The sequence below is a fragment of the Onychostoma macrolepis genome, chromosome 20, assembly GCF_012432095.1.
Source record: "Onychostoma macrolepis isolate SWU-2019 chromosome 20, ASM1243209v1, whole genome shotgun sequence".
NCBI classification, from domain to species: Eukaryota; Metazoa; Chordata; class Actinopteri; order Cypriniformes; family Cyprinidae; genus Onychostoma; species Onychostoma macrolepis.
This window is the reverse complement of record NC_081174.1, coordinates 15240411-15263915: the sequence shown is the minus strand read 5'-3', so window position 1 is coordinate 15263915 and position 23505 is coordinate 15240411. Positions and strand designations below refer to the sequence as shown.

Here is a 23505-nt window from a genome sequence, read left to right as displayed (position 1 = left end):
CTGTTGCGCTACGTTAACGCAAGTGGCTTGCAGTTGTTAGCCTAGTTAGCACATGGTGTTAACTGTTGTACTATGTTAACGATTACGGTAAGCTGTTGTGGTGTATTTGCAGATGAAGTTAGCTGGTGTGGTCTGTTAGCAGATGTGGCTAGATGCTGAGCTGTGCTAACGGATGTGGTTAGCTGCTGAGCTATGCTAACGAATATAGTTAGCTTTTTGGTTGTGCTAGTGGATATGGTTAGCTTTTAAGCTGTGCTAACAGATGTGGTTAGATGCTGTGCTGTGCTAGCAGTTGTTATGGCAGATGTGTTTAGCTTTGCGCTGTGTTAGCAGATGTGGATAGCTGTTGTACTGTGCTAACAGAACAGGTTAGTTGTTTCACTGTGGTTACAATTAGCTATTGGCCTGTTGCACTATGTTAGCAGTTATGGTTACCTGTTGTGCTGTGTTGAAGGATACAGTAAGATGTTGCGTTGTGTTTACGGATGTATTTGTGGATTTTAAGGTTAGCTGTTGTGTTATACTGTGTGCACGGACATGCTTGTGGATCTTGTAAGCCATAATGCTGCATTTGAGGATGCAGATAGCAGTTGTTCTGTCCTGTTTTTGGGCATGCGTTCAGCCTTTGTGCTCTGTTTGTGGATATGTTTAGTATTTGCAGCTGTTTATGGATGCAGTTGTGATTGCATTACCAGACTGCCACTCCTCATTGAGCTGGCCTTCACTACTGTTCTGCTCTTCATCCTCCTCAACCTCCATTCCGTTAGTAACTGGCCCTCCTGGCTCTTCTTCACCATGGCTAACATCATCTTCCTCAGCCATTCCATTAAAACACTCCTCCTCTGGACTGCATTTGTCAACACCAGCACTAGCCATCCCATTAAGACCAGCTGCCTCTTCATCAGCCGGACTACTGTTGGATCCACCACCATCGTCCTCCTCTTCGTTATCATCTTCATCATCACTGCGCTGCTCCTGGAGAAGCCTCTCCATAGATGCTCTGAGCTCCCTCAAATCATCATCCTCATACACACTGAGAGAGATACAGTCATAAGTGAATGTGTGTGTGTGTGTGTGTGTGTGTGTGTGTGAGAGAGAGAGAGAGAGAGAGAGAGAGCAGGTACACATGCATGCAAGTTTTGCGTGTCTTACTCCTCAGGTTCAGACTGCTCATCTGCTTTATCCTCCAGATCTTCAATCTCCAGGTTGTTGTCAGGAGCGACTGCAACTTCAGGTTCTGCAGCATCACTGAACACTTTACTGAGGTCTGGCAAGGAGCATGTCCTCAGCATCTGATAGATCACACACAAGTGATATCAAACATCACAGATCAGAAATATTCATGAAGCAAATTCTATACTTGAATACTCAAGTGCAAAACTCCCTCCTCAGTTTTCTCAGACTATTTATGAAAGTAAACTGCAAAAATGGCTCAACCTGTAAGCATGGTTGTGTTGTCACAGCCATGAGCATGTAAATAACAGGACGCATTAAAAAAAATAATCCATTTGTTGTCTAGAGGTGCAGGAAGTTCAGCAAACATTGTGCTGTGGGGTAGCACCTGTGTCTCTGCATAGACAGAAGGATCCTAATGTTAGAAACAAGCATTTGAAGTTTATTTTTAACAACATCCCTGATTATTTCAGTTTGACCTTCACAGTTTGTGCAGCACATTTCAGTGTGGATTGTTTTGTGAACCTGTCACAATGTAATGCAGGCTGTGCAAAGAGGTTGTCACTGAAGGATGAGGCAGAGCTAACTATATTACACCCGATAGCAAACTTAAATAAGCACTGTTTTTCAGCTCATCTCACAAGTGAAGAGGGTGTTTACATGGAAGTCTTAGAGGCACAGAAGCAAAAAAGCATCACAATTAAAGCTTAAGTGCAAAATGAAGTGCATAGTTTTAAAAAGATTTCGGTTACACTTTATTTCGATAGTCCAGTTTAGACATTCGGTCACACTTTATATTAGGTGGCCTTAACTACTATGTACTTACATCAAAAAATAAGTACAATGTACTTATTGTGTTCATATTGTATTGCAAAACACATTTGCTGCTATTGAGGTGGGATACGGGTAAGGTTAGGGACAGGTTTGGTGATATGGGTAGGTTTAAGGGTGGGTTAAGGTGTAAGGGATGGGTCAACGGTGTAATTATAAAATGTAATTACAGAAATTAATTACAGATGTAATTACATATCGGTATTTTTAAAAATATAAGTACAATGTAAACACATCTATGTTCACAATAAGTGCATTGTACCAAATGATTAATTTAAATGTAAGTACATAGTAGTTAAGGCCACCTAATATAAAGTGGGACCAGACATTCTACTAACTATAAGTAACTTTGTAACTAAGTGTCAACTAATTCTCATTAATTAGGAACTGCATGTCTACTAACTCTCAGTAGGGTAGGTTTAGGGTTAGTAGAATAAGTTGACATATACTTGCAAAGTTTCTAATAGTCAGTATGTTGTATGTTGTGGACCCATCAAAATAAAGTGTTACCAAGATTTCCAAACATATAGTCCCATCCCAAACTTGCAATATTGCTTTAACCAATGCTTTTGGCCTGGTCAGGATGTTCAAACAGAGCAATGTTTTTATATTGCCACACAGCCAGTGTTAACACTTTTAAAAGTCAAGATGTAACCGAATTAGCATCAGATTCTTTCAAGTGAAACTTAGTGAGATGTGGTTCAATTCACGGTTGATTGAATGGAGGCAGATCTAAATGCACGCTTGCACTCAATTGTAAGAAATAGAAGAGGTTTAAGCTGATTAAATGATTGGAGAAATCCAACATATGTCACCAGAGAGAAGTCTGTTATTTCACCAGAAGACTGACATTATAGAAAATAGACAGGGTGAATTTCCATTTCACGCTGACTTTAACACTAGTAAATCAATTTACATATTGTTGATTTTGCATATTAAGCTAGGACAGGAGAAAATATTGTAACATCAGAAAAAAGTAACACTTTTATTATACATATTTAGTTCTAAGGGTCAGGGAGAGGTGAGAACTGTCATAAAATTAGCTTACAATTATTTTTGGTGAAAGAAACCTAATTGGACTATAAAAGTATAGAAAATGGCTCTTTAATCAATAGGAATTGGAACAAGAAATGCACAAGCACAATCTCTAAGCTGCAGTTCGAACTTATTCAATCTGAATCGTGTGCAGGAATAAAACTACTTAGCTATTTAACACCCAGCATGGACTTAAAATTGTCTCCACAGAGCAGAGGAGGGCTTTAATATCGGCGCAGTCATCCATCTCCACCACAGCCATCGGTAGAGACGCACTGTGTTCTCACACTTGCACAGTGGAAAGGAGTGCTAAATAAAAGATTAAACAGACTGACAGCCTGCGCTTGAGAAAGACGGCATTTAGTGTGTGTGTGATCTGACTGTCCAGTTGTCCAGAGGGTTGGGTGCAAGCAAGCCAAAAGGCCAAATATGTGGGCGTGTTTGCAAAATTGTGGGCGTGGGTGTGAATGTTAATGTGCTTTTGTGAGGGCAAAGAAAAGTATTTGTGTATGTGCGCCTGTGGGGTGGGTGAAAAAGTACACAGGCCAGCGCAAAGTTCTTTGGTTTACTGGCACATCAAGGATGTGGAAGAATCGCATTAATAACGCTCCACTCAGGAGCTCAAACACACACACACACATTCAGCAGTCCTTCCAGCACAGCAATGGCCTGAGGCACATCCACACTCGTGCATATGCCTATCCCCGTATGCACATACCATTATGTGCACACAAACACAAATTTCAGTCTGTGGAAAACAAATCACCCCAAACAAAAAATTCTATGAGATGTACAAATCTAAGCTCCTCTATCATTCTATGCTAAGTGCTTCACATTACCGAAGGCTGCCATCTGTTTCTCCTGCTATAGTGCCATCTCTTTCTTCCTCGTAGTCTTTCTCTTGTTCTTTTTAGTACTCTCTTCCTCTCTTGCCTTGTAGTGTAATCAGTGTGATTAATGGCAGCAGCGGGGTCCTCCATTACTATGCTTTGTAATAGTCTTATATCTTTCGATTAAGACAAACACACACACCTGGATTTCTTCACAGTGTTGTTTTTGTAAACTAAAATTATAACTATAAAACAAAAAAAAACGAAATTAACTAAAAAACTAATATAAATTTAACTATATTAGAAAAACTGATATAAAAATATGAGCATTAGATGAAAAACTTGACCAACAGATATTAGAAAAAAAACATTGAAGAAATACTACTTTGTTAATTCACTGAAATAAGTTTGAGTTAAAGTACTAAAACTGAAAAAAAATAACTGGGAGAAAAAATAAATAAATCCAAAAGCACATTAAATTACCAAAAACTAAACTAAAATTAAACTTATGTCTCAAAACATAAATATAGAAGCAAATATTAATAAATAACATATGTATATAAATAATACTTCAATAACACTAAAAATACATAGTTCTAACTTAAGAAGAACTAAAGATCATTACAGGCCTTTGTAGTTTATCTTCTGGTATTTCTGATGTTACACCAAGCTGTGAGATTTATATGGCTAATTACTTAATCACATTTTTTTTCTTAGGTAAAGTCAGTCAGTTCTTTACACCACACATTCATGAACAACCACCACCCACCCACAATGCTCCACTCTCCAGGCTAAGGTCTCCTAACTTTCTTGAACCATCCTACAACCTGCCCCCATGAACCTATTCCCACTAGCATAACACATCAAAAAAAGGCTGAGGTAACCCTCAGGTCTCTATTCTCCTCTTCAGATTCCTTCTTTCCTCTCACAGAACAACTTGCTAGACAGTAATCGGTCAGGTTTTAAGAGCTGATATTCACAGACTTGCTATCTGTCACTGAAATCCTGTGGCTGGTGGGAGATCATCCATCTTCATTTGGCAGGACTTATCTGCAGGATTCAACACTGATAACCACAAAACCTTACTGTCTCTCAATCCAGGGAATCACAGGAACTGTACTTTGCTAGTTTCAGTCCTACTTCACAAGGAGGGGAGAAGGGTCATGTCAGCTATCGGGGTACCTCAGGGTTCGGTTCTCTACCCCCTCCTCTTTATGAGACAACATCAGCACAGATTTCGGCCTGCCCAACAGACATTTCAGCCCGGATGAAAGAACACCAACTTTAACTTAACTCCTTGTCTTCCTAGCCAGGAACCTGGGAATACTATTTGCGATAGTGTTCGTGAAGTTCATTTGGTCATCAATGCCCACTTCTTAAAGTCCAAGCTCTTAAAGATCAAGCAAATCAGACCCTTAATATTTGAGCATGCTACACCACTCCTTGTTCTGGCAGATCATTTCTAGACTGGATTGTAATGCTTTTAGCTGGCCTTCCTGCGTGTGCAATCAAAACTCTCCAAATGATCCAGAATGCAGCGGCACGTCTGGTCTTCAATGAACCCAAGAGAGCGGACATTACGCCCCTTTTTGTCTCACTCCACTGGCTGCCAGTTGCTGCCCTCATCAAGTTCAAGGCACAGAAGCTTGTGCACAGAAGAGTCACTGGATCTGCACCCTTGTAACTACACTCCCTTTTGTAAATGTACATTACCTCTAGAAATCTGTGCTTCTGTTAACTCTTTCACACAGTGTCTCATCTACATTTCTGCAGTAGTTAAGGCTGGAATACCCTACACAACAATAAGATTTTTCCGATTGAAATGTGATGTTTTCCCCAGTTTGACCCTAGTTGTAAATTTTGGACAGTTTAAGTTGACAGATTTCACAAAAAAAAAAAAAAAAAAAATCACACTGTGTTTGATGGGCACAAACTTAGATTTTTTTTTGTTGCTATGATTCTATCCGGTTTCATAGGATATCAGACAAGTTATTTGAGCTGATATTACAACACATATTAGCCCCGTTTCCACCGCAGGAACTTTCCCCAGGAACTAGAGACTTTGGGCCGGTACTTCACAGGAACCAGGATCTAAATAAAGTTCTGGGTAAAAATTTGCCCCTCAGAAAGTCCCTGCTCACGAGGTAGTACTTTTTCAAAGGTCCGGAACTTTCGGGGGTGGGACTTGGGCGCCGAACATGCTGACTGGTTGCGTTCACGCAGCATTGTATTTCAACCACCATATATTGCCATAATTTTTTAAATATTACTGCTATTGTGTCATGAAATGTAGTTTTAAAAGTATTTCAGGCGAGAATGTAGTTGTTTAAAACTCAAATCTGCGGTATATTTATAAAGACAGCGCCTATTTGAAAATGTGCTTTGCCAATTTCGGAGACGTGAGGTCCACGCGATCAGCGGGCGCTCAGTGCTCATGTTTCCCGATGAGAGCAGCCTCAACTTGGCCAGTCCTTCTGACATTTACCGCTGGCTCCGATGTCTCTGTAGTGGTTAAACTTACAATGTAATTTGTTTTGGGTAAATATAACAGGTAATCTTTGGTCTTTATTCTATTTATTTATTAATATGTTTAAATGAAAACGAAAAGAGGCAGTGTTTTTTTTATATTATATTTCGTCTTATTGTAAATACAGTGACGAAAATTGCAGTAGCCAAGGTGAGCTGACTGACATTATCAAGTACGCTGTTGTTTGCAGAATTACAGGACTTGCGTCATCCCGTCTGCGGGAGACCACACTCCTGAGTCGAACTTGCAAGTCCAAACTACCGAGGATGCAAGTCCGTAATTTGCGTACTTGGTATTGAGAAATGTGCGCAGACTTATGTCAACCAGACCATTAGCCTAATCTTCTCGGTACTTTAGACCGCGATGGAAATGCAGACAGCAACAGTTCTGGGGGGAAAAAAGTTCCTGGGACAAATTGTTCCAGGTAATTTCGGTGGAAAAGCGGCTATTGTTTACATTTGTCAAGTCTTACCTAGCAACAAAGTCCATGTTTCTGTGTGACAGCAATTACAAAGTTGGCAAGTGTGTGTATGACGCCTAGATCTTTTCAGTTGTTCAGATTCTAAAAGTCATGTAGTCTATTACTGCCTTCAGCATTTGAAGATCTGGCCAGAGTTTAGTGTCATTGATTCACAGTCTGAACTAAAAAGCGAAAGAAAGAAAACAAATATAGACTCACACGTGTTACAGTGAGGTTCTAGTGCTCACCCTTGGGTTGTTTGTGTCAAAGAGGCCAGTGGAGAGGCCAATGAGAAGTGCATCACCATGCCTTTGGGAACGCAGTGGAGAGACAGAGCGGGAACGAGAGGCGATGGAGGAAGAGTCTTCCAATGAGGACTGAGCAGACAGGATGGCCAATGCTACTGTTCGCCTGTGAGCTGGACTACTGCTTAGCTTCACAAACAAAGACTCCTCTACTGAAAAAAGAAGAGGCCAACAAAACCTTCATTTGTTTTTTGTTTTTGACGGTGGAGATTCATTCAAACTGGCATTCTTACATTTCTGAGGATTAACATCGTTAGAAAGTAAATTAATTTCAAAGGGGATACTGGAGCGCTTTGAAATGGTGCATAATGAGACATGCTTGTGTGAGAGGGAGATAAGGTGTCTTAGTATTGCATTTGAGACTACCTGCAGGTTCAGGGTGTTTCTCTTCTCTTTGGATTATCTCTGTGCCCTCTGCTTGTATTACTCTGCCCTCTGCTGGCCTAAAATAAAAATTAAAACAATGATTAAAGGGATAATTCACTGAAAATTCATTATGTCCACTACTGTAAGATGAGTTTTTTTGTTGTTGTTGAAGATATCAATATTTCAGTATTAATTAAATTGATCAAAAAAATACAGTAAAGACATTTATAATGTTACAAAAGATATCACATAAATGCTGTTCTTTTGAACTCTCTATTTATTAAAGAATACTGAAAAAAAATGTATCACTGATTCTGTAAAAATATTACACAGACAACTGTTTTCAACACTGATAATACTAAGAAATGTTTCTTGAGCACCAAATCAGCATATTGGAATAATTTCTGAAAGATCATGTGACACCGAAGACTAAAGTAATGGCTGCTAAAAATTTCATTTGAAAAATAATATAGGAACAAATTTCACATTATTACCATTACACCATTTATTAAATAAGAAAAAACACTTTGTGACCATAAAAGAAAAAGTAAAAAAATCCTACCAACCCCAAACTTTTGAATGGTAGTGAACGTTCTAAACCTGTGTGAGGTTACTCTTTCTTTAGAAGACAAAATGATGCAAGCCAACGGTTACATAATTCTTGTCATTCAACAACTGTTCTGTGACAGTGACTAGGTCTGAGCAATTAATCAAAATCAGACTGCAAATCGCGATTTGCTAATCGCAAAGCCTGTGATGTGGACGCTATATGACTCTGTTCCAGAGCAAATGCATGACTGCCAGCCTTGAGTGACAGTCTTACTAACCAATTGAGTGAGTGCACCTCCCTTCTCCCCAATCAGCACTGCTCTAGCCAACTGTGTAAACACCCACCATCAAAAAAAAACAAACAAACAAACTAGGGATGCAACGATACCACTTTTTCCAGTACTCGCCCGATACCGATACTTTTATTTTTGGTTCTTGTCGATACAGAGTACCGATACCGATATTTTCATTGCATTTGTAAATTTTTTAAATATTGGGTACAGAAACCAAAAGAGTATGTATAATGTTAGTTGGTTAACTTAATTTATCAAATAGATACAGTCAAACCAAAATTTATTCGGACACCTTCAACATTTCTCACATTATCACAGTTTATTCGCTATGAGTTCTTGTCATATTTTACTACCATAAACTAGAGTTAAACTGTGTCAGAACAAATTCAGCTCGATAATATCAGATAACTTTGATAGAAAGGTATGTGATGGAATACAATCAACCAAAATTATTCAGACAGCTGTTAGTATGACAATATTTACACAACTATCAATACTTTGTCAGGCAACCCTTAGCCTTAATGACAGCCTGTAGTCTCATGGGCATGCTGTCAACCAGGTTCATGCAAACCTGAACTTCAGTTTTTTTTCCAGACTTGGTCTGAATAATTTTTGGTTCCAAAATTGTATCAATTTTATTGGTAGTCCACTGTATGAAGAATTTTTGGATATAATGTGTCACAGTTTACTTTATTTTGCTATCCTCACAAATGAACTATAGTGTCCTGCACCCACTAGTAAAAAATATCAAAAATTATATTTGGTCTCTGAATAATTTTTGGTTTGACTGTATATCCTTTGGTTATTTTCACACTTAATTATGCACATTAAAATGTATTTTACAAGTTTTCGTTACTCTCACTGTTCATTTTTTTTTTTTTGCTCTATGGTACATCATCTTTAATTCAATTGCATTAGAGCTGCTAAAATCAAGCGTTTTGCTGTAATAATGCAGGGAACCACTCGTTATAAATCTCCTAACTGTGATATTTTCAGAAATAGAAATCGCGTTTTTCTTTGCTTTTCTTTCTAATGCAGAAACACTCACGAAACAAGCAAAACATGCACAACGCGCGCACGTATTTGTACTGGTGCAGAATGAGAGGGACAGTACAGCCTAGCGCATTTCACACAGGCTGCTAGTTTCACTTTCGCCAGAAAGTCGTGTATGCTCAAGGTTGAAAATAAATTATTTATTTTATAGTGAATGACCCAATAAATTGTCTTATATTTACAATTCAGTTTTAATCCAAGTGATATATGCTATGTGAGCAAACATCAACAAAGATCACAGAAGTGCGCGCACGCTCTCTCCCTCCCTCCCTCCCTCCCTACCGTTAAGTAACTTGTGCATTGTTTTGCTTACTTGTTTTTGACATATCCGACCGAACTACAAACGTTCCAGTGATGTCTGTGAGAAAAGTATATTCACTCGACAAGCTCGCGCATCTGCGCCCGCTCAATCCACTCAGCGCTTTGCTTTTCAGCTCGCGCACATCAGCTATGAAGGCATTAATACTGAATGTTTAACATTATTCATTGCATACATCTGCTTCGTAGACATCCTTAATCTCTAATAACTCCATTCTGCTGCATGTTGTCCTGTTTCTTTGTTTGAATATGACACTTATCACATGCTGTGAGGTATCGGCATTTGGTATCGGGTATCGCTTGGCATTTTAACGAGTACGAGTACAGGAGCTCAGTATCGGGCCCGATACCGATACCAGTATCGGTATCGGTGCATCCCTAAAACAAACAAACAGAAAGCGGGAGAGAGAGTGGGATTATGGTGTCTACAGGGTCAGATCGATAGTTAGGCAAATTAATATTAAAGAAAAACGTATGTAAAGTGAGATTACCGAACAAAAAAGGTAATTTGCAAGAGCTGAGTCACAACACATATCAAAAACTCCCTTGTCGGTTCTGCTTTCAGTATTGGAGAATAAAAAAAAATAAATGCATTCTTAGATGTTTTTATTAGTACATGATTCTTCAAATATTTCAACTTGTATAAGGCTGTTTAGGTGAACTTTCTGTTTAAATTATAATACATAAATATTTAAAATGTAGTACTTTTAATGGTAATTTGATTTGAAAAAAAATTATAAATAAAATTCAACATTATGGAGATAGATATATAGATTAGCTATATACTAAAATTGCAATAACACTGCAAATAAAACCTTTCACAGGTTTGATCTGTATTAATTTTAACAGTGATGCAGATATTAATGCCAAAATGACGCTACCAGTTGTCAAATTCTGTGAAAGAAATTAATAAAATGCTTACGGAGACACTGGAGTGTCATTTGTCCATGCTTGCATTACTTCTGCTGGGGGCGGCTTTGAGGTTTGCTGAGAGGCTTCATCTAGAACTACTGATTCCATATCATCCACCACTGGATGGACAGAAAATGTTTGATACAAACAATAACAAATGCAAAAGGTCTCAATACCGATCAACTGTATTTTTGAATAATAAAAAAAAATCTTCTTGAATAATAAGGTATCTCGCTAAGAATAATGCATTCATTTTCAGTGTAACACTATTCTCACCCTCTATCTCACTTTCTCCAGATGGAGTCTTTTGTATCTCTTCTGTTGTTTGTGGGATTAGTTCCTGACTTTTAACCTCTGCTGTGATTGGCTCTGTCTCCTGACATGTCACTTCTTGTTTGGCAAGGCCAATGGCAGGCTGGCATGGCTGAGGAAGAGGCACTTGTTCGGTTTCATGAGTGACATCTAAAGACTCTTCAATAAGATTAAGGCTTTCTGGGGGGAAAAAAAACACAAATAGAAACTCAGGATTAACAGGAAGCTATTGTCAGTAAGACTGAACACATCACACAGATGAAAAACACTCTGATCAAAGACTCACCAGTCAGTGTGCGGTCACAGGTGCTGGCGGGATCTAGTTTCTGAGTAAAGGGCTGGAGCTCTGCCTCTTCCAACACCTTCAGAACCTCTGAGTCTGGACTCCGCCCCCAAGCCTTCCTTAGCTCCTCCCCTTGCCAATCACCCATGCAAATGACTTCACCTGCTGTTTCACCAAGTTTTAAAAAAATAAAAAAAATGATGTTACTGCACATAAATAAGCCACCCATTTTAATATATACAATGGAAACAATATGATTATGCTCTCCGGGCACAGAATACTAGAGATCTAGCAAATAACCTAATGCCATGTTTGTTATTAATCCAGTTGCTATAGAGCGGCTGGAGTCCCAGTGCATGTAACAACACACTATCCATGGTTACAAAACAAAACAAAACACTCTCTAATACATAATCTTTCCACTCTGGAAGTAATAAGGATGTGTATGATTAATTGACTGTTTTTGCTAGTTGACTAGATGCAGAATAAAAGTAAAGGTCAAATTATGACCAAATGTGCACCTCAGCCTGCTGTAGCCATCAATTTCTCACTGTAGCTCACCTAAATGTTGCCTTCATAGCTGAACGCACTATATGTGATGCTGATGTAATGAGAGCTGATGGTGTGTGCTTTTCACAGCTGCGATCTTTTGATTCTTGTTGGCACAATCACTTCTCATTAGAGTCTTGCAAATGTGCTACAAGAAACTTGGTCACTTGTCAGGCTGGTATCTGTGAGTCTATGCAACCAGTGCTGCAGAGCACATTTTCTTAGTTGGCTAAGACGACAACCTCCACCATTTGTTTTTCCACAAGTGTTATGTGTTTTATCAAACACAAACTATCAATTTGATAAAATAAAAAGTGTTGAATCAGTTGCAAAAACTCAGGATGAGGACATTTACCTGTTAGCTGACCTGCTGTTGTAAGGCTAGTTTCTTCCAGAGTTTGCTGAGCCACAGACAGAAGAGGGGCACCATCAGTCTGCCACTTCTTCCTGTCTCCATCAGAGGGAGCATTCATCTCAGGAGATGCCACCTGAAACACTGAGATAGGACAAGAGAGGGGAAACAAAGAGATAATGTGTATAGTACTAATATGACATGAATATCTAAAAGATATGAATTGTATCTTTTATTACTGACCTACAAAACACACACAAAAAAGCTAATAAAACTAAGTCTGTTCTGATCTGACTGGTCTTTAGTAATTTAAACTTCATAAATAGTTTTATCAAATTAAAGATCATTCAATGTCTTAATTGGTATATTAACAAAGCCTTAATTAACAATGCAAGAGGTCTTACATTTGAGGGTGGAAAAACAGGAATTGTGATACGGCCTAATGTGCTTATTAAAATTCAAAATATTTAAATGTAATCGCTGCATATTTCAAAGTAAAAAATACTAGTCAGCCTAAAATTAATTTGTGTTGATATATTTGTACATAAAACAAATTCAAAACATTTGTATAATGAATAAAAAATTCTGAGCATTTTACACTTGCAGTTATCCTATTTTGTTGATAAGCAAATCAGCAGCCCGTTTAATTATGTAAAGGAATCGGAGACGCAAGTCTCAGGTTTGACTTTAAATAAATTTCTTTATAGGATATCTAGTCACACGTGGTTTTACAGCAATAATAATAACAACATATTGATGAGATTGTTGTGTTTATACCTGCCAGAGTTGCACAGGTCTCCTCCAGAGTTTGTTCGGCTACAGGCAATATGGGTGGAGCTACAGCTTCCCATTTCCTCCTATCACCAGCTGTAGATGGTCTTTCTTCTGCGATGGAAGGCTGGATCTGTTGAGGAGTTGGGCATGGTGCAATGCTGCAAGGTGTGGCATCTTTCACAGCATCTTCCTCAGTGGTCTGGACCTTCTGATTAAGTCTGCGAAGAATCTCCTTCTTGTCACTCTAAAAAAAAAAAAAAAACATCTCTCAATACAGTGACAAATTGTTCAATAAACTGCTCTCTTATATTAATGGTATTTCACACATCCAAATATGCATTTCCCACCTGTACACCTGATGTTTCTGCTTTAAGGGAGTCCTCTTTCATAGGAGAACTCGGTCCTGATGAAATCTACCAAAAAAGAAAATACATAAGCATTGCATGGCCATTTAAGCAAATACAGCAAAGGTGATTTAATCAGTGTGATGCGTGACTAACCGCGCCCACATCCTTCAGAGCAGCAGTCATGGAGATGGCTGGAGTGGTGGGTCTAGAGGAGGGTGTGGCTTTGGAAGCATCTTCTTGAGGGGTGGAGTCAGATGGCTGAGCGGCAGGGGCTGCAGGAGGTGGAGCTCCGCCCACAGCTCCAACAGCAACCTTAACTCCTCGTGCAACAAGCTGCTTTATCACAAAAGATAAGACAAAACAAAAGGTACAATAAAATACATGAGATGGATGGGGAGAAACGAGGTAAGACGAGAAGTTTGGTTAAGAAAGATGACATACATGATCCTCCCATGCTTTCTTCTCTCTCTCATATGCTTCTCTTCTCTTCTTTTCCAGCTGTTCTTTAATTACAGCAGCACGAGCCTTTGACTGGGCCTAACATAAAAGCACACATTCTTGATAATTGTTTTACTCAAATAACAGTCTGGTTGCTTTTCCATTCTGATGCTAAGACATTTATACTTTTATACATTTTAGACCATTTAAGAATCATCTAAGAATCCTGAAAAAAAAAAAAAAAAAAAAGTATCATGGTTTCCACAAAAATATTAAGCAACACAACTGATTTCAACATTGATTATAATAAGAAATGTTTCTTGAGCACCAAATCAGCATATCAGAATGTTTTCCGATGTATCATGTGACACTGAAGACTAAAGTAATGGCTGCTGAAAATTCATCTCTGCCATTAGAGGAATTTTAAAATATATTGAAATAGAAAACAGTTATTTAAAATTGTAGAAATATTTTACGATATTAAGGTTGTTACTGTATTTCTGATCAAACTAATGCAGCCTTGGGTAGCATAAGAGACTTCTGTTAAAAACATAAAAAAAAAAAAAAAAACCTACCAACCCCAAACATTTGAATGGTAGTGCATATAATTACATTTTCAATTCAAATTATTATGCTGATATTTTCTTTTAAAAAAAAGAAAATTATTATATATATTAAAATGCGAAACCTTTAAAGCCTCAATCTTCTTCCTCCTGAGTACTGCCTCTTCACATGACTCCAGACTGTCTGAGCCATCACTGTCATACTGAGATAGACGGTGCAAATATAACAAATTAACACATTTAAAAATATATTTAATGATGTGTAAAAGCACTGCAACTGATGTGAATAAATAATAGTAAACATTAAAATATGTATAATGATATAGCTGACAACATTAATCAACAATAAATCTACAGTTGAAAAAAAAAAAGTCAAATGGGCCTATACGTGGGTGAATATACCTTCTCTCCTCTGAGGCGAGCTTTAATCTGCTGGCGTTCATTAAAGTTCTGTAGTCGGATCTGTCGTAATCTCGCCAAGTACTCCTGAGAAAAACACAGTTCACATATTATCTCTCTTTGTTCTCTTCTTATTGTCTCCTTTCGACAAACATAAGAACAGGGGCAAGACACATATAATTGGTGAAATACATTGGAAAAGAAAAACAGCATTAAACATTTACACTGTATTGTGGGAACAGCAAACTTAAAGTTACAGCAGAATCAAAGCCATTTATTGATGAGGACCATAAAAAGCAGCAGTTAGTCTTCAGCTGGGATCCTGAAGATACACTGAATACTCTTCAAAAATAGAAAAAAAATGATGAGGGACCCAAAACAATGGGTGTTGAAGCAGAATAACATCCACACACACACACACACAAAAAAAGATAAAAACAGCATTGGGGAATTTTGCCAGAATGTGGTATCGGATTAAATTAAATAATGAACAAGAACATTTTCAGTGTATTTCACAGCCACATTCAACAAACATGCACTGTGCAGGCACTGGACATCAGATGGCGCTGGTGAGCAGATGCAGCAACATCAGGTGGGCATTTACAACTTAAAATAAGGAACCGAACAATGAAGGGTTTAAGTGACTTGATGGATTGAGGAGTGTTGTTTGGTCCAAGACAGGACTCCTACCTCCTCCTCTTTGTTGACTTGGGGTCTCCTGCATCGGGAGGAGTTTGTCCAGCTTGCAAAGATGGCGGCCAGGTTTTGCCGGGCCCCCTATTCACCCATTGGTTAATCCGATATTACAAAAGCCACATAATTAAATGTATTATCAATTCAATCACTGACTTCAACACCTTATTTCTATACATCAGCCGTTAACTGAATGAAGACAGATCTGAATGTGAGCTTGGGTTTGATTGTAAGAAAGGGGAAGGGTTTAAGCGGAGTAAATAATTGGAGATGTCCAGCATACGTCACCAGAGAGAAGTCTATCATTTTACCAGAAAATCAAGTTATGACATATTAATTAACATTTGCATGGATTAATAGTTCACAATAAGATAGATAGGGTGTTTTTTTCATATCACGTTGACCTTAAAACCTATAGTGAAAATAATTTTCTGTGGAAATTTACTTTATGCCAGAAACATTGTAGATAAAGTGTGTACTGAAACCAGAACATTCATTTAACCAGAAGAGGCCGAGGTAAAAAAAACTCGTACCAGCTGTCCTTCCGCACGGACTTTATTCAGCATGGCTTCTCTTTTCCGCTGTAGAAACTCTTCCACCTGCTTAGCCCTCTCTGCTGCCAGCTGACCTCGAAACCTAGAGACAGAGAGATAAAAGAGGTGATCTTAGCTCTGCTTGACAGACCGACAGACTGAATATCTGCCAAACATTACTGATGAAAACACATAGCCACCTGACCTATTGGCATAGTCGTTCTTTGAAATCTGCTCGTTTTGGAGACTTGCTTTACGTGGTTCTTTCTTGACAGCATCCTTAACAGGCATGCAGGCATGACCATTCAGCAACCCTGAGTCTGCAGCAGTGCTTTAATGATAATGACGTATGCACATTAAATAAAAAATTATTTAAAAAAAAAAAAAAAAAAAAAATACAGGAATACAAAAACACTTGGCACAGTTTCTTTCTCCTCCATCTTATTCACCTGCCATTGTCTCCTGAAGACTTGGCTCCTTCCCCAGCACCATCTTTAGGTGTAGGCTTGGATGGTTTTTCAGCCGCTGGGTGGACATGGTCAAATGGAGCTCTGCTTGGAGCTAAAGCAGGAACAGGAGCAGGAGTAGGGGTGGGGCCAGGCACAGGGGATGGGCCTATTCCAGGGGAATGTGGTGCTCCAATGCCGCCACCACCACCTCCATAAAACTATGCAAAAATATGCACCGAATGAGAAACCTTAACAATATTAGCAGCCTTTATTGACTAATCTACAAGGAAGACTATTGTACCTTTCGCTCAGGACTGCTACCTCCACTGGAACTGAGCACATGTCTCCAGCCCTGCTCCCGAGCCCGGTTTATCCGGTTCAGCTAAAATAAAAAGATCCAAGTTAAAGTTTTAATATAAACAAATGAAACCAACATCAATTTATTGTAAATAACCATTTGCAGAAGGGCACCGATCAGTTCACCTTTTCCCTCTCAAATCTCTTCATCTGAGCAGCCTTCAGTAACAACATCTACAGAGAGAGAGAAACACAATTACTACGGGGTCACTAACTCAATCAAGAGGCTTTTAAATGTCTTTCTACCCAAGAGACACATTACAAATAGCATCCATCCATCTAATGAAACTAGAACAGCCAACATCTGCTGAACTTGATCTGAACTCATTCAATCACCACACTAGAGGCACAAAACAAAATAAACATAACATGACATAACTTACAATTTAGTATGAATGCAAGTATAATAGTAGTAATATTAGTGTAAGAAGTCTCTTATGCTATTCTAACATGCTGATTTGTTGCTCAAGAAATATTTCTTACTATTATTAATATTAAAAACAGTTGTGCAGCATTTTCTAAGGATTCTTTAATGAATAGAAAGTACAAAAGAACATAATGATTTGAAAATTAAAATAATGTTATGATGTCATGATGTTATGATGTCATGCCACGATGTCATCAATAGCTCACCTGTTCTCTTTGCTTCCTTTCCCTCTCCATCATCTCCATCCGTTTCTTCCTCACTCCTTCCTGAAACAGAACATGGCCATGATGCTTTTAGACATGATGCACACAGTATTTCTCATTACTTGTTTGCAACAGTGATGGCACAGAAAAATGTGTTTGTACAACTATGTGGCAAAGTGAGGCAAGAGCAGTCCATACATAATCTTGAAAGAATATTTGTTCCCAAAATGTATCAGTCGTTGAACAATAACGGTTTAGCATGTTGCGGCTCAGAAGGTAGAGTAGGTCTAGACACATTTATAGAATGAACACTGGACTGATGAAAGGGTTAATAAAGAAAGGGGTGGAAAAGGAAACAAAAATGTAGATGCCCACCATATGAATGACAGCAGTTGGAGAGAAGCAGAAGGACACCAACAAAAAAGAGGGGAAAGAAAAAAAGTTTCACTGAAGAAAAAAAAAAAAAGATGTGCGTGTTTAGAATATTAGATTGTGATACTACAGCAGCAGGTGATAACTACTTAACATAAATCTAATCTTTATCATTTTATTTAAATAATTAGAAACAGTCAGTTTGCTTACAATTTTATCCAGAGTGACTATAAGTACACTTATCACAGTGATAGTGCTGCTGGACCAACCTGTGGATAAGTGACCTGCTCAAAGGCACAATACGGATAAATGACTTATTCTTTGCAAAAAGATTACAATATTTCTGATAGCAGCTCAGATCTTTAACCACTAGAGCAGACCAATAAATGGGACACATTAGTGATATAAAGGGTAAACCTATTTGAGGCTTACAGGGCAAAAGATTTTGGTGGAGGACAAAGTGTATTTGCACAGGGGTAAGTGGATTAAGGAGGATCAGGGTTGGGTGTTAGTAGAAGGGTCTGTAGATAGTGGGCCCTCTCTTATGTACCTCATGCTTCCTCCTCTCCTCCTCCACTCGACTCAATCTCCTCTGAGCTGCTGCAGGAGGGAGAGCCTGGACAACACATGACACCGAGGGGCGAGGATCAGAGGTCTCTCGCTCTCATTTATAGCACACAGCGGGACAACATCAACAAATGTCTGAATGTTACACAAGTGCCCCTCAGTGCCCCTCCTAACATACTGAGTGATGATGTATGGGCAAAACATAGGAGTGGATTAGCCAATGACATACATGGGGTCTTTATTTCTCATGGTTCTCACCTGCTTGAGTTTGACTGGTTTCTTTGCTGCATCCGGGACCTTTCTGATGGGGTCAGATGGTCTTCGGACTGTTAAAGGCACTCCATATTTGGCTGCTGGCTTTGTGATTTTCTGAGCTGGGGAGATGGGGATGGGGCCTGGGGCAAGGTGTTTGGCTGGGGAGTGAAGAAGAACAGAACAACTGGATTTCTGGTATGTGGAGATCAAGAGAACCATTTAACAATATACTCCAAGCACATCTCAATAAGTGACTACTGCTCATCCGTCAGTGGATACCATGATTCGCAAGTAATTTTTACCCCCTAAATTTAGGATAATAGAATAATCCAGATATTCAACAACATCAGGGTAACAAATGTATTAGTTATTAATGAATGCGTTTACCTGGTGCTCCCTGGGCCACACTAATTTTAGGCTGATTAAGGTGAAGTGAGTGGCTGAATTCCTGAGCAATAATCTGTAACATACAAGGAAACATACTAAAAAAAATTCTCTAACATGCGGGATTGGGTCTAGAATTAGACCTGAGCGTTATATAACATCCAAGTTATATCGGAGTCACAACACACAGACTGATTCATCATCACACAGACTGTTTGCATGCATCACCTGAGGGCTGAGAAACTTGTGAATCCTACGAGCAAGAAATGGTTTGTCCAAAATGGCTGAGACGGAGGGTCTCTCCCGTGGGTTGCGCTTGAACAGCTGGGCCAGGAGAGAGCGCAAGTCTTGGGAGTAATGCACGGAAACAGGCGGGTATGAACCACGGATGATTTTTAACACCAGGTTCTTCATGTTTCCGGCCTCAAACTGAGAGAAAAACATCATATAATTGGTTCTACTTGAAACTAAAATGATAATACCACCTTCACTCAAGTCATAAATCACGTAAACCTAGAATAATAAAGAACACAGAAAATAAGACTGTATTATATAAAAGAATCAACAGTGAATTTTCTCTTCAGCAGGAAAGCGTCTCTCCACACAGCTAATATCTAAATTTTTAAAGCTGCTGCAGTTTCACTTGCCTCTCAACTGTAAAATATTAGTCTCCTCAGAACATTCATGGTGTAAATAATGAAAGAAGGGAAGTGAGAGAGGAAGAGGGAGAGAAAATGAGACCTACATACAGAGACAGGTTAAAAAGATATGAAAGAGATGGTTCTGTTTTATCGTTCGCATCAAAAGGATAAGCACAAAAACTCCCTTGCACGCAAAAGCTACTATTGAGAACATGAGATACTTACTGCATGCTTAAGCGTGCACATTTCATACAGGACACATCCCAGGGCCCAGATATCACTAAGGTCAGACCCAACAGAACAACGTAGAAAGAAAGAGAGAGAAGACAAAAAAACAAAGCAAACAGACAAGGAGAAAGTGGGACAAATGGGTAAATTTTGGGGTGGCACATGTGGATTACTCACACATGTGCACATGCAAACATATACACGCAAACAAACAGCATATAAAATCTAAAGTGATTTGAATAATCAACATGGCTTTGCACAATATCTGAATTTTCTTTTTGCAAAGGACTACATGAATTCTAATGTTTACAATCCAAACCAATGCACATAGATATGTGGCTTAAAATCCAATTAATGCATCACAGTCTGAATGTTCGTATTATATTTCATTATTCAGGATGTGATGGAATTGAAAAGATCAGGATTGAAAACCAAATAAGATGTGTGTGCAGTGCATGGTGAACAAAGCCATTTAATGTCTATATCTCAGTACACACTCTGATACTAAGAAAGTTTAAAATTCATACTCTACCAACAATCAAACATTTGGGATCAGTAAGATTTTATTTTTAAGAAATCAATACTTGTATTCAGTAAGGGTGCATTAAATTGATCAAAAATTACAGTAAATATATATAATATTACAAAAAAAGTTCCATTATTCATTATTTTTTTACTTTATTTTTGTCAAAGAATCCTGGGAACAAATATAATGCTTAAAAACATGGTTTTACAAAAAATTTTAAGCAGCATAACTGTTTTCAATACTGATGTTTCTTAAGCACAAAATCAGAATGATCTCTGGAGGATCATGTGACACTGAAGAGTGAAGACTGGAGTAATGGCGGCAAAAAATGTAGCTTTGCCAACACAGGAATAAATTACATTTTAAAATACGTACAAATAGAAAGCAGTTTTTAACTTGTAATAATTATTTCACAGTATTATTATTTTTACTATATTTTTGATCAGATAAATGCAGATTTTGTGAGCTTAAAGGAATATATATATATATATAAACACAAACTTAGAAAAATCTTACAGACCCCAATCCTTTAAACAGTAATGTAATACAGCTGGTGTTCATCAATACTGGCTAAAAATATTCAGACTGATCAAGTTACAAACAGTCCAGGAACAAATGACTTAGGATCAATATGTAGCTGCTGGGATCAGATAAACTCATATAAACTTACATCACCACTAATGATTCAGCAAACTGTACAAGAGTCACTGAGTGTGCTATAGCTAGTGTGCTGCTCATATACACCCCCTCTGGCTCAGAACAGGAAGTACTTTACCTCTTGTTGTTGTATGGTTTATTTTCACATATCTCTGGTGACAGGTAGTAAGGTGTGCCGATACATGTCCTCGCCAACTCCACAGTGCTGCACACACAACCACATTACCTATGAAGGTCATTCTCACCACATTCCTTATGCTGTTTTGAAATCAAATTGAAATTGCTTGCCTATTCAAAACTCTAGCGATTCCAAAGTCACCCAGCTGAATGGTACCATCTTTGGTCAGAAAAATATTCTTGATAGAAAACAAAAGCAGAAATCATATAAGAGGCATATGTAAATCAAGTCGAAGTATATTGTACATTATGCTGTAGTTCTACAGAAATGTTAGTACAAGTGTGTGAGAGAGAGTGACAGCCATACCTGTGATTTGATGTCCCTGTGTAGGATTTTGCGGTCATGGACGTGTTTCAGAGCCAGGCAGATCTGCACAAACCAGTCAAGAATCTTCCAGAAAACAACAGACAGTGTTCAGTATTTAAGACGATAACATTGCAAGATTATTCTTACAAAAAAATTGGTCTTTTGCTAACATTCAACAACTAAGAATATTTTATTTTGTTATGGTAAAAGAAATTCAAAGTTAACAATTTATTAATTTAATGGTATATCTAAGTAGCATTTGACTGGTCCAACAATGCCACCCCTGTGGGGCGACCCAATCTATATATACAGTAGAATAAAATAGATTAGCAGCTGATGTGACTTCTTCATTCCATATGAGTGCATATGACTTTATATAGATACTATTTACTTTTGTAGGAGTGAGGAAAAAAAACTTTAGAGCTTTGATAATTTGCAGCCTTTTGTTAGGTGCAGAGCTTAACTGAATGTCTTTGTATTGTTTCTCTTACCTGTTCCTCAGGAAATAGAGTCCCTCTCTGATTATTGATCTTCTTAAACAGGTCTCCTCCCTCACAGTAGTCCATTACTATGTACAAACAACCACTCTCTAAAGAAAAAGAGAGAAAAATGATTGTACTTCAATGAAAAGTAACAGCAATGTTTCAGTTCACAGCCTGGATGGCTTCTTGACAGTAAGATTTTTTTAAATAAAATAAAAATCATGCATTAAATTGTTCAAAAGTGACAGTAAACACATTTAGAATGTTATAGGAGATTTAAAAAAGATTTTTTTTTTTTTTTACAATAAATCAGCATATTAGGATGATTTCTTGAGGGTCGTGACAGTAAAGACTGGAGTGACAAAATATATTACAATTAATTTAAAAATGTTCAATATATTAAAACAAAAATCAGTTATTTATAATTATAACAATATTTTACAATATTACTGTTTTTACAATGTTTTGATGAAATAAATGTACAGCATAAGAGACTTCTTTCAAATACAATAAAGTTACAAACCTTTGGATATTAGTGTATCTGCACATGTGATATAATCAGATTTAAACTCTTAGGTTTCGCTGTATATTTAAAATGGAATTAAGCCGACATAATCCCCTCCACTGCTAATATCATTAACATTAATATACCACCCGTTTCATGTCATTAATTAGCCTGCCATCCGGATGTCAGAAACACTGCTGCTGCATGACTTCATGTAGAGAAACTATCATTAGCTCAACGACATCCTCTCTATAATTTAATTCAAGAGCTCGGAGCTCCTCCAGATCATGCAGACTGCCCGATCGATCAACCAGATACAAGCCTTTAGAACAGAAATGCAGTGGGTCTGGTCTGTGCCGGAACTAATGTTCTCAGATTAATCAAGATCGGTCAACTAAAGACCAAAGACCTCGTAGACATTCGTTTGTCATGCCTGTCGACATAATGGCAGAGCTGGGCAACGAAGCATCATATTCCAATATCACTTAATACACATTTCAGAATATGGATGTCTTAACGTATGAGTGGGCTTTACCTTCAAAGGATTCTTTGTACTGGACGATGTTTGGATGGCTCATGTTAGCCAGAACTGCTACCTCTTTACGCGATTCTTGCCTTTCTTTGTTCGACATCTGATGAGATAAAGAATACTGCATGTGCATATGAAGGCAGATACGGAACAAGTACCATCTTATTAAAATAATTAGGTTTTTAATAACTGAAATACTTATTAAATTCATCAAAAGATGTCTAATAGAAAGAAATGAACTCACCCTGGAGATGCCAATCTCCTTGATAACATATTGTCGGCCGTCTGTTCTTGACTTGACCAGGATGGCTTTCCCAAAGGATCCCTCCCCAATTTTCTTCAATCTCTCATATTTATCCATGTCTGTGCAAATGACTTCTCATGCTGAGGCAAAGTGAGTAAAATACATAAAATTAGGATCACCAGTAAAACAATACTAGGATTTTTGTAAAGTTATAGCATAAAATAATATGATCTCTCTCTCTCTCTTTCTAGATATAGGTATATAGATACTAAAATAGACATTTTTTAAGTCATCCAAATA

The 23505-nt window shown here is 38.0% G+C and overlaps 1 protein-coding gene across 9 annotated transcripts in view; it reads right to left on the bottom strand.

The window, feature by feature from the left end:
- The window catches only part of nek1 (NIMA-related kinase 1), a 33264-nt gene that overhangs the window by 7282 nt on the left and 2477 nt on the right, over positions 1-23505 (bottom strand). For 3 of the 9 annotated variants that reach the window (XM_058756428.1, XM_058756426.1, XM_058756427.1), the window contains exons 2-33: positions 23206-23345; positions 22968-23064; positions 21937-22034; positions 21446-21529; positions 21250-21317; positions 21080-21166; positions 19776-19830; positions 19138-19338; positions 18913-18985; positions 18529-18683; positions 18254-18319; positions 17335-17394; positions 16828-16875; positions 16646-16726; positions 16345-16562; positions 16101-16226; positions 15896-15998; positions 15360-15446; positions 14673-14756; positions 14396-14473; positions 13711-13806; positions 13423-13605; positions 13270-13335; positions 12926-13166; positions 12152-12292; positions 11251-11412; positions 10929-11144; positions 10663-10771; positions 7528-7604; positions 7105-7313; positions 1153-1292; positions 693-1033 (exon numbers count right to left, since the gene is read on the bottom strand). In XM_058756428.1, coding sequence (XP_058612411.1) covers positions 693-1033; positions 1153-1292; positions 7105-7313; positions 7528-7604; positions 10663-10771; positions 10929-11144; positions 11251-11412; positions 12152-12292; positions 12926-13166; positions 13270-13335; positions 13423-13605; positions 13711-13806; positions 14396-14473; positions 14673-14756; positions 15360-15446; positions 15896-15998; positions 16101-16226; positions 16345-16562; positions 16646-16726; positions 16828-16875; positions 17335-17394; positions 18254-18319; positions 18529-18683; positions 18913-18985; positions 19138-19338; positions 19776-19830; positions 21080-21166; positions 21250-21317; positions 21446-21529; positions 21937-22034; positions 22968-23064; positions 23206-23322 — 3967 coding nt within the window. In that variant the 5' untranslated portion in view covers positions 23323-23345. Of the gene's footprint in view, positions 1-692; positions 1034-1152; positions 1293-7104; positions 7314-7527; positions 7605-10662; positions 10772-10928; positions 11145-11250; positions 11413-12151; positions 12293-12925; positions 13167-13269; positions 13336-13422; positions 13606-13710; positions 13807-14395; positions 14474-14672; positions 14757-15359; positions 15447-15895; positions 15999-16100; positions 16227-16344; positions 16563-16645; positions 16727-16827; positions 16876-17334; positions 17395-18253; positions 18320-18528; positions 18684-18912; positions 18986-19137; positions 19339-19775; positions 19831-21079; positions 21167-21249; positions 21318-21445; positions 21530-21936; positions 22035-22967; positions 23065-23205; positions 23346-23505 lie in introns of those variants that run through there. The other 6 variants (XM_058756430.1, XM_058756429.1, XM_058756433.1 and 3 more) reach the window with 6 other exon arrangements.